This window comes from Mytilus edulis, chromosome 2 (assembly GCF_963676685.1).
Source record: "Mytilus edulis chromosome 2, xbMytEdul2.2, whole genome shotgun sequence".
In the NCBI taxonomy this organism is placed as follows: Eukaryota; Metazoa; Mollusca; class Bivalvia; order Mytilida; family Mytilidae; genus Mytilus; species Mytilus edulis.
This window is the reverse complement of record NC_092345.1, coordinates 99,739,450-99,757,759: the sequence shown is the minus strand read 5'-3', so window position 1 is coordinate 99,757,759 and position 18,310 is coordinate 99,739,450. Positions and strand designations below refer to the sequence as shown.

General features: G+C 33.7%; 1 protein-coding gene across 1 annotated transcript in view; it reads left to right on the top strand.

Annotated features, from left to right (window-relative positions):
• The window catches only part of LOC139513665 (telomere-associated protein RIF1-like), a 55,197-nt gene that overhangs the window by 28,229 nt on the left and 8,658 nt on the right, over positions 1-18,310 (top strand). Inside the window, exons 22-31 of the mRNA XM_071302360.1 lie at positions 6,175-6,377; positions 6,733-6,847; positions 7,403-7,582; positions 7,876-7,955; positions 8,425-8,517; positions 9,246-9,273; positions 10,065-13,802; positions 14,366-14,488; positions 15,331-15,378; positions 15,724-15,869. Of these exons, the coding sequence (XP_071158461.1) occupies positions 6,175-6,377; positions 6,733-6,847; positions 7,403-7,582; positions 7,876-7,955; positions 8,425-8,517; positions 9,246-9,273; positions 10,065-13,802; positions 14,366-14,488; positions 15,331-15,378; positions 15,724-15,869 (4,754 nt within the window). The remainder of the gene's footprint in view (positions 1-6,174; positions 6,378-6,732; positions 6,848-7,402; positions 7,583-7,875; positions 7,956-8,424; positions 8,518-9,245; positions 9,274-10,064; positions 13,803-14,365; positions 14,489-15,330; positions 15,379-15,723; positions 15,870-18,310) is intronic.

Genomic DNA, 18,310 nt, shown 5'->3' with positions numbered 1-18,310 from the left:
ACTTGGTTACTAGCTACGCCCGACATGCCACTAGAAAGAAAATAATAAATAACTTTGCAAACCTTTTTACCAAAATCTCCAAATAAACGATCTCAAAACTTATTTTCATCATTATTCATGACAGCGATGTTCATTTTGTTCAACCACTAGCTTTATACAGAAAATCGCCGACAAATAATGTGTAAATTCGAGTAAAATTGTATCTGACTGACAAAAACAACATTGAAAACAAAATGGATGCCAATTACAATATCGGATCCGATTCCGGAAGCGGATAAGAGTAATTCCGGATTTGGCGATCAACTAAAAAAATTCCATACAGGTGACAAAATACATCTATGCATGGTAAATAAATATAAACACTAGAATTGAAAACAAAAAGATATATGTTAAAGAAAAAAATGCAGACAAATGTTAATGTCAAAATCCAATAGAATGTGACAGCTGGGAACAGTATATCTAACAATAAATATGTTCCTGGTGACAGTATAAATTTTCTTTATCAGTGATAAATGTTGATAATGCATGTGAGATGCTTTTAAAGTCTAAACAGGTTCCTGCAATTTCAATGGGTATTTTTTTTTCTCAATTTTGAAGGGTCATTTAAAATAGCTGGAAGTTTCTTACTTTATTTTCACAAATAGTACAACTAGATTATATGATACCTGAATGTAAGCAAATCATATGATATATATGTGGGGTCCTTTGGGTCACTCCCTCCTGTTTGATTACTTTGAAACAGATGAGATCCCCACCCCTCAAACATATACATTAATGTATGGGACTATATAACTAAACAAATGAAATATAGGGGAAGTCCCTAGGGTGACCAGCCCTCCTGTTTTAGAGCTTGGAAACAGTCCAGATCCCCACCCCTAAACCATATATATTCATGTATGAGACAATATAAATAATCAAATAATTACTGGGGGAGTCCCTTTGGTCATCCCACCCCTCCTGTTTGTGAACTTTGAAAAGGTCAAGATCCCCAACCTAAACCATATATATTCATGTATGGGACAATATAATAAATCAAATGTAATATAGGGGAAGTCCTCGCAGTCACCCCACCCCTCCTTTTTTTAGAACTTGGAAACATATCGAGATCCCCTCCCCTAAACCATATACATTCTTGTATGGGACAATACATATCAAATCATATGAGAGGGGGATAGGACCTTTATCTGGACTATGGGATCAGGGAATTCTTTTTTTCGAATTTTGGGACCTCCGGATTTCGTGTTTTTAAGCCTGGGATTTCGGGATCAGGACCCCTCCTATCCCCTCTCATATGAAATTTAGGTGAAGACTCCGAGTTTGTGGGGCTACTCTACCCCTTCCTGTTTGAGAATTTGAAAACGGTTGAGACCCCCAACCATAAACCATATATATTCATGTATGGAACAAGTTAACAAATCAAATGAATTATAAAGGGAGTCCCTAGGGTCACTGTACACCCTCCTGTTTGAGAACTATGAATCAGTCTAGATCCTCACCCTTTAACCATATATATATATATATACTCATGTATGGGACTATAACAAATCAAATTAAATATGGGGGAGTCCCTGCGGTCACCTCAACTCTCCTGTTTTAGAAATTTGGAAACAGTTGAGATCCCCACCTCTAAATCAAATGAAATATAGGGGAGTCGCTGTGGTCACCCCACCCCTCCTGTTTGTGAACTTGTAAACAGTCGAGATTCCCACCTTTTAATTAAACCATATATATTCATGTATGGGACAAAAGTACTAATCAAATGAAATATAGGGAGAGTCCTTAGGGTCAACCTAACACCTCCTGTTTTATAAATTGGCAACAGATGAGATCCCCACCCTCAACCATATATATTCATGTATTTGACAATATAAAAAATCAAATGAAATATAGGGGAAGTCACTGGGGTCACCCATCCCCTCCTGTTTAAAAACTTGATAACAGTTGAGATCCCTACCCCTAAACCATATATATTCATGTATGGGACAATGAAAAAAAATCAAATGAAATATAGGGGTAGTCCCTAGGGTCACCCCACCCCTCTTGTGTGTGTTTTGAGAACTTGTAAAAGATTGAGATACCAACCCATAAACCATATTCATTCCTGTTTGTCATTTCTAAAAGAATGAATGACATTCAAGGTCAATCTCATAGGTGTCACATATGCATATCACTTTGCTAGACTTAACCAATGTGTACTAGACTTTGCCCAATGTCAGGCTACCATGGGAATGAATAATTATGGGAGCTTTATTTGGGAGACTATGTAACAGCATTATATTACAATTATTTCTTGTTTATTATAAAATTTTATTGATGGAAAAAAATTAGTAGGTTTAAAGAATTTACCTTAATTATGTTTGGAATTATATCTGGTCCTATAAAAATTTTCATTTTGATACGGCTCATTTTTAAGAAAACATATCTTTCAAGCCCAAGAATTTTTGACCAACTGTTTTATAATTACCTGCCTTTTTATTAGCTCACCTGCAAGTGAGCTTTTTTCATCACTTGGCGTCCGTTGTCATCCGGCGTTAACTTTAACTAAAATCTTCTCCTCTGAAACTACTGGGCCAAATTAAACCAAACTTGGCCAGAATCATCATTGGGGTATCTAGTTTGAAAATTGTGTCCGGTGACCCGGCCAACCAACCAAGATGGCCGCCATGGCTAAAAATAGAACAAAAGGGTAAAATGCAGTTTTTGGCTTATAACTAAAAAATCAAAGCATTTAGAGCAAATCTGACATGAAAATTGTTTATCAGGTCAAGATCTATCTGCCCTGAAATTTTCAGATGAATCGGACATTCCGTTGTTAGTTTGCTGCCCCTGAATTGGTAATTTTAAGGAAATTTTGCTGTTTTTTGTTATTATCTTGAATATTATTATAGAGATAAACTGTAAACAGCAATAATGTACAGCAAAGTAAGATCTACAAATAAGTCAACATGACCAAAATGGTCAATTGACCCCCTAAGGAGTTATTGCCCTTCATAGTCAATTTTTGTCGAGCCTGCAACTTTTGTTGCAGAAAGCTCGACATAGGGATAGTGATCCGGCGGCGGCTACGGCGGCGGCGGTGTTAGCTAACTTCTTAAAAGCTTTATATTTTAGAAGGTGGAAGACCTGGATGCTTCATACTTTGTATATAGATGCCTCATGTTACGAAGTTTCCGTCAGTAACATGTCCAATGTCCTTGACCTCATTTTCATGGTTCAGTGACCACTTGAAAAAAAAGTTCAAATTTTTTGCAATGTTGAATTCTCTCTTATTATAAGTAATAGGATAACTATATTTTATATATGCGTATCTTGCAATGTCCTCATGTCTGTCAGACAGTTTTCACTTGACCTCGACCTCATTTCATGGATCAATGAACAAGGTTAAGTTTTGGTGGTCAAGTCCATATCTCAGATACTATAAGCAATAGGGCTAGTATATTCAGTGTATGGAAGGACTGTAAGGTGTACATGTCCAACTGGCAGGTGTCATCTGACCTTGACCTCATTTTCATGGTTCAGTGGTTATAGTTAAATTTTTGTGTTTTGGTCTGTTTTTCTCATACTATATGCAATAGGTCTACTATATTTGTTGTATGGAATGATTGTAAGGTGTACATGTCTAGCGGGCAGATTTCATGTGTCCTTGACCTCATTTTCATGGTTCAGTGGTCAAAGTTAAATTTTTGTGTTTTGGTCTGTTTTTCTCATACTATATGCAATAGGTCTACTATATTTGTTGTATGGAACGATTGTAAGGTGTACATGTCTTGCGGGCAGATGTCATGTGACCTTGACCTCATTTTCATGGTTCAGTGGTCAAAGTTAAGTTTTTGAGTTTTGGTCTTTTTATCTAATACTATATGCCATAGGTCAACTATATTTGGTGTATGGAAATATTTTATGATCTTTATGTCAGTCGCACAGGTTTTATTTGACCGTGACCTCATTTTCACGGTTCATTGCACAGTGTTAAGTTTTTGTGTTTTGGTCTATTTTTCTTAAACTATAAGTAATAGGTCAACTATATATGTTGTATAGAAGCATTGTTAGCTGTACATGTCTGCCTGGCATGGTTCATCTGACCTTGACCTCATTTTCAAGGTTCATTGGTCTATGTTTAGTTATCTTGGTTAATGTTAAGTTTATGTGACAGTTGTTATAAAGCTTAGCTTTATACTAAGGACTATCAACATAATATCAATGATTAGTATAGAAGGCGAGACATTTCAGCGTGTGCACTCTTGTTTAAACCAAAACGGCAAAATTTTGAAAAATTTTATGAGGCAGTACAAATTCCTCACACTGAAAGATGTCCATTCTAAGTGTTTTGTACATAAAACGACATTTTTTGTCAAAAAAGTATACTAGTTTGGCTTCAATTCTTCCATATTTTTTCAAAAAAAATGTTCCCTCATTTCAAATTCTCGTAAATTTCGTCTGATTTTGACACGGTTTTCAACAAACGGAAGCGCCATGTTTACACTTTCATCCGGGTATTCATCAAAGAAAGATAACTCATGTTTGCACTGTTTTGAGCGGGAAACATAAAAGATGTATTCCGATCCCGGTAAAACGGGACTCATCGTCAGCTGTCTCAAGCGTGAATCCCGGTAAACCGGGACTCATCGGCGAAAGGGTTAAACTATAAGCAATAGGTTAACTATATTTGTTGTATGGAAGCATTGTTAGCTGTACATGTCTGCCTGGCATATGGTTCAACTGACCTTGACCTCATTTTCATGGTTCATGTTAAGTTTATGTGACAGTCGTAATAAAGCTTTGTATTTAGGATTATCAACATAATATCAATGATTAGTAAAGAAGGCGAGACATTTCAGTGTGTGCACTCTTGTTAACAATTTTCATAAAATTTGTAGATTTTCACTAACATTTTCCACAGAAACTACTGTTATAGATAGAGATAATTGTAAGCAGCAAGAATGTTTAGTAAAGTAAAATCTACAAACATCACCATCACCAAAACACAATTTTGTCATGAATCCATCTGTGTCCTATGTTTAATATTCACATAGACCAAGGTGAGCGACACCGGCTCTTTAGAGCCTCTAGTTCCAAAACTTACACATCATGGATTTAGGGTGAAGGTGGGGGGTCATTTACATTTACTATGGGCAGGTCAGGTAGACCCCACCTTTGATCCCTGTAGTAGTAAATATTTGTCTGATTTGGGTCTCGTAACTTTTGTACTGTAGAAAACAATCTCAGTTTTCTTTCAAGGGAAGCAAGTCCATTCATGATACTTAAACAAGCTTGTACTATAGTTAACTTGAACTACTAACAGTCAACTAATACCAACGTTAATTATCAACTAGAACAACTGCAATCATTGCGAACTTGTACCACTGCAGACTCATGATCATGAAAAAATATACTTGATATATGTGTTGCTTTTGAAAACGTCGATAAAATATGAATTTTTTGCCTTAATGGTTAATTCATTAAATGAACATAAATGTACAATATACATGATATATGAATGTTTAATGTTTGTTCTTTTTTAAAAATCTTTAACAAAAATTGAAGCAACAGTGCCACAGTTTTCATAATTATGTTTGCCTTGGTTTTTGGTTAACTGCCTACAGCGCTTACAGTGCTTTGATTAGGTTAAAGCTTTTGGTCAATGTAGTTTACCATGAAGTTGTAATCCCATCGACTTGAAAATTAGTAGACCTGTACATCATAATGAGAGAACTTAAAATTATATACCATATTATAACACCAGGTATCCCAACCCAAAACTGTGGAGGGAATCCTGACATGCATTAATTGAAGGTGTAATAAAAAAAACATTGGTTGACCACTGAAATTGCTTAAGTAGTAAAACTATTTGTGCCTTTCAAAATAGAATTTATTTTATTGGTGAATTGACAGGTTATAATAAATCTCAAAATTAATTTATAAAAGAGGGGGGTCGTAGGGATCCTGATCCCGTAATCCTGGGCTTAAAAACATGAAATCCTGAGGTCACGAATTTAAATTTATCTGACATTGTGAAACTCGAAAAAAGAATTCCTGGATCCTGAAAGGGTCAATCCCGAAATCCAGAGCTTAAAAACACCCAATCCCAGAGTCCCGATACAGGTCCTTTCCCCCCTCTTAAAAGTCACTTGTGATGCATCTGATTATTTATAAAAAAAAATTTATTGATTTCAGACAGAGAAAATGACTGAGACTATATGTAATAGCATACAGAAACACTACAATGGACAAGTGGACTCCGACTTTCTGAAGATCATATCACCTTTTGTAGAGGCCACATTATCTCATCCTAGACGTAGTATAATGGTCATCACTCAAAACTTTTGGACCAATACATTTAGTACAGGACCACCATTGGACTATCCAGAAAGTCTCAGGTATAAATTTAGTGTCATCACTCAAAAATTTTGGACCAATACATTTAGAACAGGACCCCCATTGAAATAGTTGAAAAGTCTTGGGTCTGTAACATTTAATAGTTTCATCTCTCAAAACCATGAACTTCCTCTAGATGAGATACTTATTAATAGTTTGTCATCAGAACCATTTTATCGCTTGAATGTACCAGCAATTAACAAACATTTTGTTTGACATGGAAACTGCAAGATATTTGTGTACAATAAAAAATATTTTTTTACTAGGATTTGTTTCTTCTGGTACACAGAAAATGTAATACATGTAAAAAGTATGTGATGTTTTCAGTCTAATAAATAATACTTTTTTTCCTTGTAGTGAGCTCTTACAGAGTATGACTAAGAAACACCGTCTTCGAATCAGTTTACCAAATTGGGTTGTTAATAATGAAGTAGATGTTGTAGATGAGACACCTTGTAGTGAACTTACGCAGGTAAAAAAAATATATACATTTCATTATAATTAATCCACTGGTTTACATGTTTGGTATTCTTGAGTTTCAATACTTATATGAAATAACTTAGGAAGGAAAATGACTGAATTATAACTGAGTCGTATACTTTTTTATGGTCCAGTACACAAGGGTAGTGGCTATATAATAATCCTTCTCAGTTATTCTGAAATGAACAGTTATGCAGACTATTTTTTCTAATCAATTTGGCATATTAAGCTCATTTTTGGTATGTGAGTCTACTATGAGTTACAGATAGGGTTTTAATTTAGTTTTGCTCCACTGATCTTTGCCAAAATAATGGGATTGGGACTTTGATATTGTGAGAGTACAATGTATCTATCAGTTGATAACAAATTCATGAAAGTTAAGTGTTTTTGATACTTATTCTGTCGAAAACTCCATGTTAAAGTCATAAACAATGTACAAATGTGACTTGAATATTATTTAAACTGACCTTTTAGTATCGGTTCATATTTGACGTATATAGATAGTTTTATAAGATTCCAAACAACTAACCTTTGTGCAATCTTTCAGGGGGATTCCCAAGCTCCAGAGCCTCATATTCCTGGAATACCATCACCTCATAAGATCTGTGGAAGTTTTCTCAAGAAAGCAGTATCACCTCACATGGACAAATCTTCAGCCAAACCAGTAGAAAAAACACCAAACTCAGCAAAGAAGAAAATCTTACCAGTCGATGACTTTCAGAATGAAGTAAGTGATCCACCTTTATACTATGATAATGCCAAAAGATAGATCTTATTGGTTGATAAATAAATTTGGTTGTAAACTTTTTATTCTTATCATTATACAAATAATAAAACATGCAAGAAAACTTGTTAATGCATGTATTGATTTCACGTCAGCGTTCAAAACTTTAATTGCCTTCACATTATCTGTTCATCTGTCCGAACAATAATATATATAACACTCTTTTCATAAAATAAAAGAACAATGAATTAAATATTGAAATGAAAGAAATGATTTGACAGTAATGTTTTTTTCAGGTTTTTGTAGTTATAAAATCACCACCTCCTAAAAGGAACCCATTGACAGAACATCAAATTGAAATTTTCAAAGAAAAAAGGTATGTGTTCAAAACTTTGATCAAATTAATTGTAATCTTTTAGAAAAAGATTATAAAGATTGAGAATAATGTCAAATGTTGATTGAATAAATAGCTTTACTTATCATGGGGAAGATATTAAATAACTTTACTAGTCAGAGAATCATATCTAAAATAAAAATAGAAGAATTCCTAGCAGTTGTACACATTTTTCCACAGGACATTAGGGTAGTGCTTTGTCTACTGATAGTGAAATGAATATATTGAATATATGTACACCTTCGGGCGCAGGAATTTCTCGCTGCATTGAAGACCTGTTGGTGACCTTCTGCTGTTGTCTGCTCTATGGTCAGGTTGTTGTCTCTTTGACAAATTCCCCATTTTCATTCTCAATTTTATATGTTGATCTAATTTTGGCACATAATATTCCTGAATGGTGTCAACTGTGTACACATATACAGAACTAATTTGAAAGTATGTATTATTTCAGGACAGTACCAGCTATGTACAACACATTGGATGCCTCTCAAGATATTTCTTTGATGTCCCACTTCAACACAGGCAATTCTCAGTCACAATCACAGTATGTAGAACCTTAGAAATAAAGAAAAGTTTGTTTGAATTGCACACATTTATAAAATATACATCTGTTTGTTGAAAATGATTCTTTATAAAATAAAAAAAGGGGGGGGGAGATGTTGTATGATAGCCAATGAGACAACTATCCACCGAGTTCAAATGAACTTAATGTAATCAATTATCTTCAACAGAAAGGCCTTCAACAATGAGAACAACCCATACTGTATAGTTACCTATAAAAGGCCCTGACATAAAAAAAATGTGAAAAAATGCAATGGCTAATAATTCTCACAGATAAAAAGAATATTATTTCCTAAATGAATTCTGCTGTTTAATTACCTATTTTATATTAATTCGTAACATTTATGTAATTGGAAATTACATTTGGATTATCTCCCCCTAATTAGTATTCACACATTTATTTGGGGGAAAAAATTGGATATGACTTCATTTTTTTGGGGATGTTTTTAGAAAACACCCATGGGACCCGTGGAAAGCACTTTAATATCTCACCTAAAGTTGGGAGTTTGATTACAATGAAAGTGTAAGATCATTTAAAATTGCCTTTTTGAGATGGTTTACCCATATTCAAAGTGACTTTCCTTGGTAATGTGCATATATTGATCGAACCACCTTTAGTGAAATATTGAAATTTATCAAGAACTTTTAAAACTGTAGAAATGAACAAAACAACAATGAAACATTAAGATTATATACATGCTTTTTTTATAGGCTACCAAAGATTTTACCAGCCAAAAATGTAAGTAAAAAAAATGTAAAAATTTTACAAATAATAAATGTATTAAAACAGAATTTAAAACAAGGAACTGATTAACTACATACAATTAATTTACATCCATATGAACAGTATAACATGGATCAAAACTTAAATTTTGGACAAATGCTGAAATAGGCATGTCACTTGTCCATGATGCCATGACAACAAACTTTATAAAACTTTGTTGTTGAAGATAAAAGAGATATATTATCTATAATTTTAGGCAGGTGTCTGATGTTTGTCATTAAAAGCTTTAGAAGATTGTTCTCTGCCTCATGTCTCTATCACTGAATATGTAAAACAATGATTTAGTATTGCCCCCTTACTAATACCGTATACTGGGTTTTTATCGCGGATAGGAAAAAATTGCCAAAATTAATTCCGCCAAATTAAAAAATATACATGTAAAGGTATTGATAAAAGTTGGAAACCGCCAAAATATTTCCTATACCTTATTAAAATGAAAATCTTGAAATTTTACATCTGTGGATATAACCGACTATACGGTAGTTGTGACTGTAATACCATCCTCTTGCCTGTCTGTTTGTCCAACACATATTTCCATCTTTATTCTGAAGAACTACAACTAATGTATTTATATTTGGTCTGCAGCTTGACAGTGATGAGTTGTAAAGATTGGGCCCTTTCCAGATGTTTTGGACACCTGTCCCTGTTTGCTGATACATAATTTTCACATATATAAACTAAGCAGTATAAAACCACATGTTGGCCTACTAAATCATGATACACAAATGTTGTTTATTTGTTTTCAGTTTGAAACTCAAAAACAAGAAAAAGATAAAGATGAACAATCCTCACAAAAACCAGAGGTAAAGAAGAGAGAACCAAGTATACATGGGAAGAGAAACAAGAAAAAGTCTTCCACAAATGATACAGAGGGGACTTCTAAAACCAATCAGAGATCTGTCAGGTTTTCTGATGAAATCAACATTGATGCTACAAGTCCTGATGCCTCACAGAAAGATATTGCTCACTTTAATGTCATCAAAAGTATGTTACCTAGCATTGCCTCAAAAGGTACACCTACTAAACAGAATGAGTCGGATGATCACCAGTCATTAATGGGCAGGGAAGAGGATGAAATCAGTTGTGTTCAGCAGCTAATGTCATTAGGTACACCTAGATTGTCACCCCCTGGGAAATCCTCACAGTCGGATTCTCCTTGTAAGGAGGAAGGCCTTCCGTCACCTTCACAGAGAAGACTAGATTCTTGGATAATTAAATCTCCTACAAAGCAATCAGAGTCTGAAAGTAATGTGAAAAAAACAAAAGGAAAAAAATCAACAAATGTTTTTAATTCACCAAGAGTTCGAACACGTAGATCATCTATTGAAAATGGCAAAAAAGATGATAAGATTGTAAACAACAAAGCATCAGAAGATTCCCAGGCATCCAAAAAGTTACTATCATCACAAGAGAAAATTTCTTCACAGTCATCTTTATCAATATCACTTGTAGACGAAACACAGTCTCCTAAAAAGATGAAGCCACCAAATGATGATACAGTTTTTGTGAAACCAACAACTGATATGCTAGATAAAATGAATGACAAAACTAAGATAAGTAAACTATCCCCTGTCATAGCTGTGATTGAAGAGACCCAGTCTCCAAAGAAATCAACAGGATTGAATCCTATTCTTACAACTCCACCTAAACCAGTAAACCAATTAGACCTTGACCTCTGTGAAGACTCTAATTTCATTCCGGCTTCTCCTACTTCAAATAAAAGTGTCAAACTAGGCACACCAGTATTAAAACTAAGGAAGCTGACTCAAAATGAAATACTACAGTATAGTCCATCACGAAAAGATGGCACAAGTTCAAGTTTGACTCCAACTAGAAGACGTGGAAGACCAAGTAAAACTTCAAGTCTTACACCATGTTCAAGTGATCCGTCTTCTAACAGAAGTGGTGACAAAGAACTTGCTCAACTTTTCCTCCATGAACATGATGATTTTTCTGATTTAAAACCAATTCAACCTGAACAAAGTGAGGAACCAGCACAGAATGAGGATATACCAGCCTCTCAAGGATTTTCTGTTGAACAAAGTGAGTCTAAACAAGCAAGTTTGTCAGCTTCTGAAAGTTTGTTTACTGAAAAGGATTCACAGGAATATAACCCTTGTTTAGAATCTACACTGAGTGAAACAACAACCAAAGCAGAAAAATCTGTCAAATCTATTGACAAAAGTCCCCCTGTTGTTATTGAAACAGATACCTGTGAAAGTGCTCAAGAATCTGATCCAGGAACGTATAATCCTCTTTTAGAACCAACTTTGGCTACTCCTACCATAGGTTCTGCTAGAAAAAGGAAGCAGAAAACACCAAAAAAATTATCTCCAGAAAGTGCTGGACCACCAAGACGTAAAAGAAGACATGCTTCTTTAACAAGTAAAAAAGAAGAAAATTCTAGTCAAGAAGATTCTGGCATGGATGGACATAATTTTTCTGATTCTGTATCAACACCAAAAAGAAGGAGAGTTATGAGAGGAAAAAATCATTCGGAGGTCAAAACCCCTGTAGCAAATGGTAAAAAACCTGAAAAAGAGGATGGAAAAGGTGAAACCAAAATTGAATTATCACCATCAGAAAAGTCTTCAGAATCATCACAAATTAATTCATTAAGGAATGAGGAAAGCCAGGCTTTAATTTCCTTGGAAGAATGTCTTCAAAACTCTTCATCAAAATCAGCTAATGACAATGTAATTATAGTTGGTCATGTTCAGATTGATAACACTAATATTAATGAACAAAGTCAAATATTCAAACAGAAAAAGTCTGGACAGTTAACAACAGAGACTGATAACTTCATGGACGTTGATTTTAATGAATCTTTCACAGAAGATGCAGAGACTGGTAAAATTCATTTAAAAGTTAACAAAACACCTGAATCCGACACTACCAATAAACAAAAAATGGAGAAAACACCAGAAAATCGTTCAATTACAGACACACCTACAAGGGTTAGCACAACCAAAAAGAAAAAGGAAGTAGCTCAAAGAAGATCTTTAACAAAGGGTAAGACAGCCATTCCACTTGATTTAGATACAAAATTAGACACTGATGACGACAAGGAGACTTTAAAGACACAAAAAAAAGAGCTAGAATCAATCAAAGAATCTGAAGTTCAGGAAAGTGAGGATATCTTTAAATCTATCAAGGAAAATCTGACTGAAGAAGTCAATGACATTTCTGATCAGATTAAACAGAACAAACAAATAATAGAATCTATAGATATTGAAGATGTGCAGGATTCCATCAAAGAAGATCAGATTAATGCAATTGAGGAAGACAAAAATTCTGACAATATTTCTGGTGACACTTTGAAATCATCTGAACTGATAGCAGACAAGGTTCTGGGTGACCAGGGAAACAGTCATCAGAGTTCTAGTAATCAAGAAGATAATAACAAAAATTCAGGTGACCAGGATTATGGTAATAAGAGTTCAAGTAGCCAGGAAGACAGAATACAAAGCTCTGAAAATAATTGTGAACAAGTTAAAAGTTCTGATGAATGTGATGGTGGAGAAAAGAGAAATAATCAAGACAAGAAAGATGATAGTCTCTATAAAAATAATGATGCTCAAAAGAAATGCAATGATAATCAACAAGTGAATGGGATTAATGGAACCAACAATTCTGAAAATACAAATGGATGTTCAGAAAATATAAACAATAAGTCAGAAGAAAAGTTGGATACCAGTTTAATGTCAACATCATTTAACAGTGAAAGCGATGACAACGTCCCCCTTTCTTCATTGAAACCAAAAGATGTCAGTCCAACTTCAGATTTAGAAAATTTTTCATCACCAGAGGGTTTGTCAAATAAGTGCAAAAAGGGCAGACCAAAGAAATTAACAGGGGTTGTGAAAGGGAAGACTTCTCCTTTGTCTCAAAGGTTAAGATCCTCAGGTAGAACTTTACGTACACGTGGTATAAAGAAGTCGCCAGGTGATATGTTATCATTATCTAAATCAAAAAGGACCAAAAGGAACAGTGAAGATATAACACAGATAGAAGAAGAAAAAGACGAAAAAGGTGCTTTGTCAGAACTTACTACTGAAGCTAATGAAGTGATTGTTATACCATCTCAATCTCAGTCTACAAGTGATAAAGTTGATGAACCAGAAGAAATTATTAACCCTGATAATCTGAAAAAATTTAATGATATGATGCAGGATGAAACTCCACGTAAAACTCCAGATGTAATAAATAAAAGAAAAGGTTTAACCTTTGCTGATAGACATTCCGACAGTAAATTGATCACAGTATCACGTAAATTTGAGAAAAGGTCAATCATGGCAAGGCGTAGCATACTTAAACCAACTATCCGATCCTTAAGTCTGGAATCACCAAGACAGCGTAAAAGTTTTCATCCAATCAAAATAGGCCATATATACTCTCCATCTGCTTCACCAAGTGCAGGAATATTGAAAAGAAGAAGACTTAGTGGAGAGAAAGCAAAGGACTCGCCATCTCCTCCACCAAAGGTACAATTTCATAATTATATACAATAAATATTTAAAAGCGTCCTTCTTCAAAGGTACAGTTTAATCGTTTACAGCAATAAATATGTAAATAGTATATAAAGTAATCACAGATTTGGGGTTGAACTTCAAAGGTTGCATTTTCTATAAATAACAAAATGTGATAGTTAAGCATCTAAATCTGACCAATTAAAACTCTAATTGGAGAAAATTTTAATGTTCTCCTTTTCATGGGTAATACAGCAAGGGAAATATTATTATTACACAAAATACTGACTATTTGATGTAAACACATTGGGAAATAATATAAGAGCTGACCTTTAAAGATATTGATACATTTTATGTTTAGTTTATTCACTCAGATTATTTTTTTGGAGGTAACACAAGTGCTCTATATTCAGTGTTTCTGAAATTTTACATGCTAGATTAAAAAGTGAACACCAATATAACATTGATATTTTTGGATGATAATATGATTGAGAGAATAATTTCAGTTTATTTTGATATAAATGTGTCAAAAGTTGTCAGTTGGAACTTCTAACATCATAATATTTTTTGAATTATAGCAAAGAAGAGTATCATTTGCTACACCTTTATCAGAATCCAAACAGATGACTGAAACAACAGAGAGACCATCGTCTCCACTGGTATCGTCAACATCATCTAAAGTCTCATCCTCACTTGAAAAGGTTTGTTAATTGTATGTTATGTTATTTATTTAAATGTTTTTAACCTGCTTAGTTAGATATTGAGATACTGATTGACTCAGAATTAGAAAACAAAATCCACAGCTTCATATGGTTTGCATGGAGGCAGATATACTTTAACCAGAACTTTTCCAAGATTATTTTTGTGGCATGTTATATGTCTTGTCCAGTTCTAAAGATATAAATTCATCATTTGATATGTAAAATGAAAATTGTACAGATATATTTTAATGCCGTAAAAAAAATTGTCTTTTTGGTGAATTTGATTCACAACTATACTTGGGATATAGTTAACATTATTTCATTGACCATCAAGTCACAATTTTAAAAGAAATCCATTATAGGTCAAAGAATGGTCTTCAACACAGAGCCTTGGCAGTAAGCTATAAAGGGCCCCCAAAATGACTAGTGTTAAACCATTCAAACTGGAAAATCAACAGTCTATAATGTATATAAGAAACGAGAAACACTCATGAACCCCATATACAAATGACAACTACTGAACTTCAGGTTCCTGACTTCGAAACAGGTGCAAACAAATGCAGCAGTTTTAAACGTTTTATTAAGTAGGAACCAACCTTCACTCTTAACCGAAACAATAGTAACATCACAACATAGAAAGACACACTATGAAATATTAATTGAAATAGCTAAACTCAATCACAGGACATATTAACACAAGTCAATATACACTGAACAAAAAAAACCTTGATCTATGACACTATAACAACATGTCAATGTTTAATTATTTTAACTAATGATAATTAAAATAAAATTTGAAAGATATAATGCAGAAATGTGTATATATTTTTTTAATATTTCAGATTTTCACATCCTCAGTAAGTGAGAGTCAAGTAACAGATTCTGAATTAGTAAGTATTGAAATATGGTAGCCGCTAGCAAGAGCTGTTTCTATAGGTTATAAGATGTTTTATAAGATAGATTTAAAAAAGACATTAAATAGATTTTGCTTATTGCAATACTTATCAGTATCTCATGCAAAAATTTGTTAACATTGTGTAAACTTGTTTTTAGAGTAGGAAAGATAGTGATATGAGCCATAGTAGTTATTATCTGGCAGTTACTCATGTACAAGTTGGTTAACTTTGTTTACATTTGTTTTCAAAGTAAGAAAGATAGTGATATGAGCCAGAGTAGTTATTATCTGGCAGTTACTCATATACAAGTTTGTTAACTTTGTTTACATTTGTTTTCAGAGTAAAAAAGATAGTGAAATGAGCCAGAGTAGTTATGCCAGTACCCAACAATCTCAACTGAACACTTCAGATGCAGTATTTCCTGAACTCCAAAGTTGTGCTGTCAGTGTAGATAAAGTTCTACCACAGTTGACATCATCCATGTGGTATGTTCTAGATTATAACCTCTACCTTTCTCAGATTAAGGGACCACTGATTTTACAATTGTTAATAGAGATTAAGAGAAAGGGGGAATAATTATCAAGAGACCTTTAGAGATCTGCACTCAATATTAAATTTTTTAAGGAAAGGAAAGTCTTCTACAAGTGATTCTTATTTGATACATAGATACCATTCTTAATATTTAATAGGCATTTGTTACCTCTACATAAGAATTTATAATTGGTGCTATAATTAAAAATACTGCGCCAATTTTAGTCAGATTTTGTAGGAATGATGTCCAGAAAGTAGTCTATAAATAATTCTCATTTGGTTCAAATTCAATTAAAAAAGTGTTCACCACAGTGAATCTTAGGCCGTGTTCACACCAAACTCCATGTACAGTAAACTTAGGCCGTGTTCACACCAAACACCATGTACAGTAAACTTGTTTACAATTAGTTATCTAAGCCGTGTTCACACCAAACTCCATGTACAGTAAACTTAGGCCGTGTTCACACCAAACTCCATGTACAGTAAACTTAGGCCGTGTTCACACCAAACGCCATGTACAGTAAACTTAGGCCGTGTTCACACCAAACGCCATGTACAGTAAACTTAGGCCGTGTTCACACCAAACACCATGTACATTGTTTACAATTAGTTTAATGTACTGGACATTGGTTTCACATTAAATTTGTTCACATCTATACACCTTGTTTAATTACCTGTACATAAGATTTGTTCACACTTGTAAATGAAACGAAAAAAGGTCCTACAGATGATACAAAAATATTCTAAATCAGAGTTTCCCCATACATTATAGTGTTACATGTTAAAAAAGAAATTGATTACCAGCATCGAAAAAAAACTGGAATAAAACGTTTGCGGGGAAAAATTTCTGGCTCAGATAAATTAACAAAATACCCCCCCCCCCTTTTTTTTAAGTTAATCTACACAAGGCCTCATCGAGCATCGACTGCATGTAGACAAAATATGTTTTACACTACATGTAAACATTGAATTTTATAAATGGGAACGTTATTTTGTTTAGTTTACGTGTGATTTACACTTACACAACACCGAGTTTAGGTCAATGTGAACACGTCCTTAGTATGAACTTTGTAAAATCATGAATGAGAGGTTCTCTATAAACAATCATCTATTTGGCCCCATTGTCTACTTCTCTGAAACTACAATTAAAAGTGATTAGTAACTTCAGTGGATTGATAATGAGAATACCCTATTAGAACCTCTAATCATGATTTTGAATAAAGATTAAAGTATATGTTGTGTGTTTTTATTGGCATTTTTTAAAAGGTGTCAAATCACTCATTTTATAATATCCTGGTACCTTTGATTACTAATTATAAACATCTTAAAGGAACTTAAGTCAATATAATGTAAATCAGGTCAGCAAAATAGGCACCTTGGAGCCCCTTGTTATTACCCAAAAAAAACAAGATGGTTACCACACAAATAGTAAAATTCTCACAGTAGATAAGATACAAAGGAAAAGGGTTCTCAAATGGAAAAATTGAGCAGACATTGGTGTATGTTTTTTTAGTGGAAGAAGACGTCAAGTCTTCTGAAGACTTAAGGGGCCGACCATTGGCTTTGAGTCTCCGTATGCCGCATTCATTTCGTGTATTACAATTTCAAAACAACTTAGATTCCTGACACCGATTTTTACACATGATTGGGCATCTGAATCATTTAATTTGTAAATTATGATTGTAAAACAATCACTATCGTAAATATGACCCTTTTATTTATGTAAATTATTAGATTTCATCTCATCCACATGAACGTAATTTGTTTACTTGTAACAGGATGTTTTAACTGTAGATATTTGTATTACGCATGCGTGAATTTGGTATCGGTACAACTCGCCCTGTTTACAAGTTCGCCCTTGAAGTTACGAATTTGCAATCCTGCAGACAAGAAGATTTTATTTTTATATAAATAAAAAGGATATATAAAGTGTTATCTTTATTCATGGGTTTCCTTTGTCATGTGAATTAGATGCCCTTCGTAACATACATGTGAACCTCCCGTTTAGGAGAAAAAACTCCCGTGTATGAAATTTTTCAGACGCCATATTTGATCATTTCTTACTACTGTACGGGTGTAATTGACACCTGTGTTAAATTTTACCTGAACATCAAAGAAGATGTATAATTATATGGCTTCACTTTACAGCTTGGGTGTCAAACATACTGGTAATCAACGATGTTTACCTCCGGCTAACTACCGTTGTGTTATCAAAACGATGTGTATTGGGAATATTGAAATACTTTTTTGTTACTTCCCTTTGTTTTATCCTGTTTTCAGTTATTTTGCTTTTAAAAATGTAAATGGTAAAAAGACTATAAATGATTAATATTTTAATCAAATAATCATAAAAGGATGTTGATTAAATGAATTTAAATGATTTTGGACAAATAAA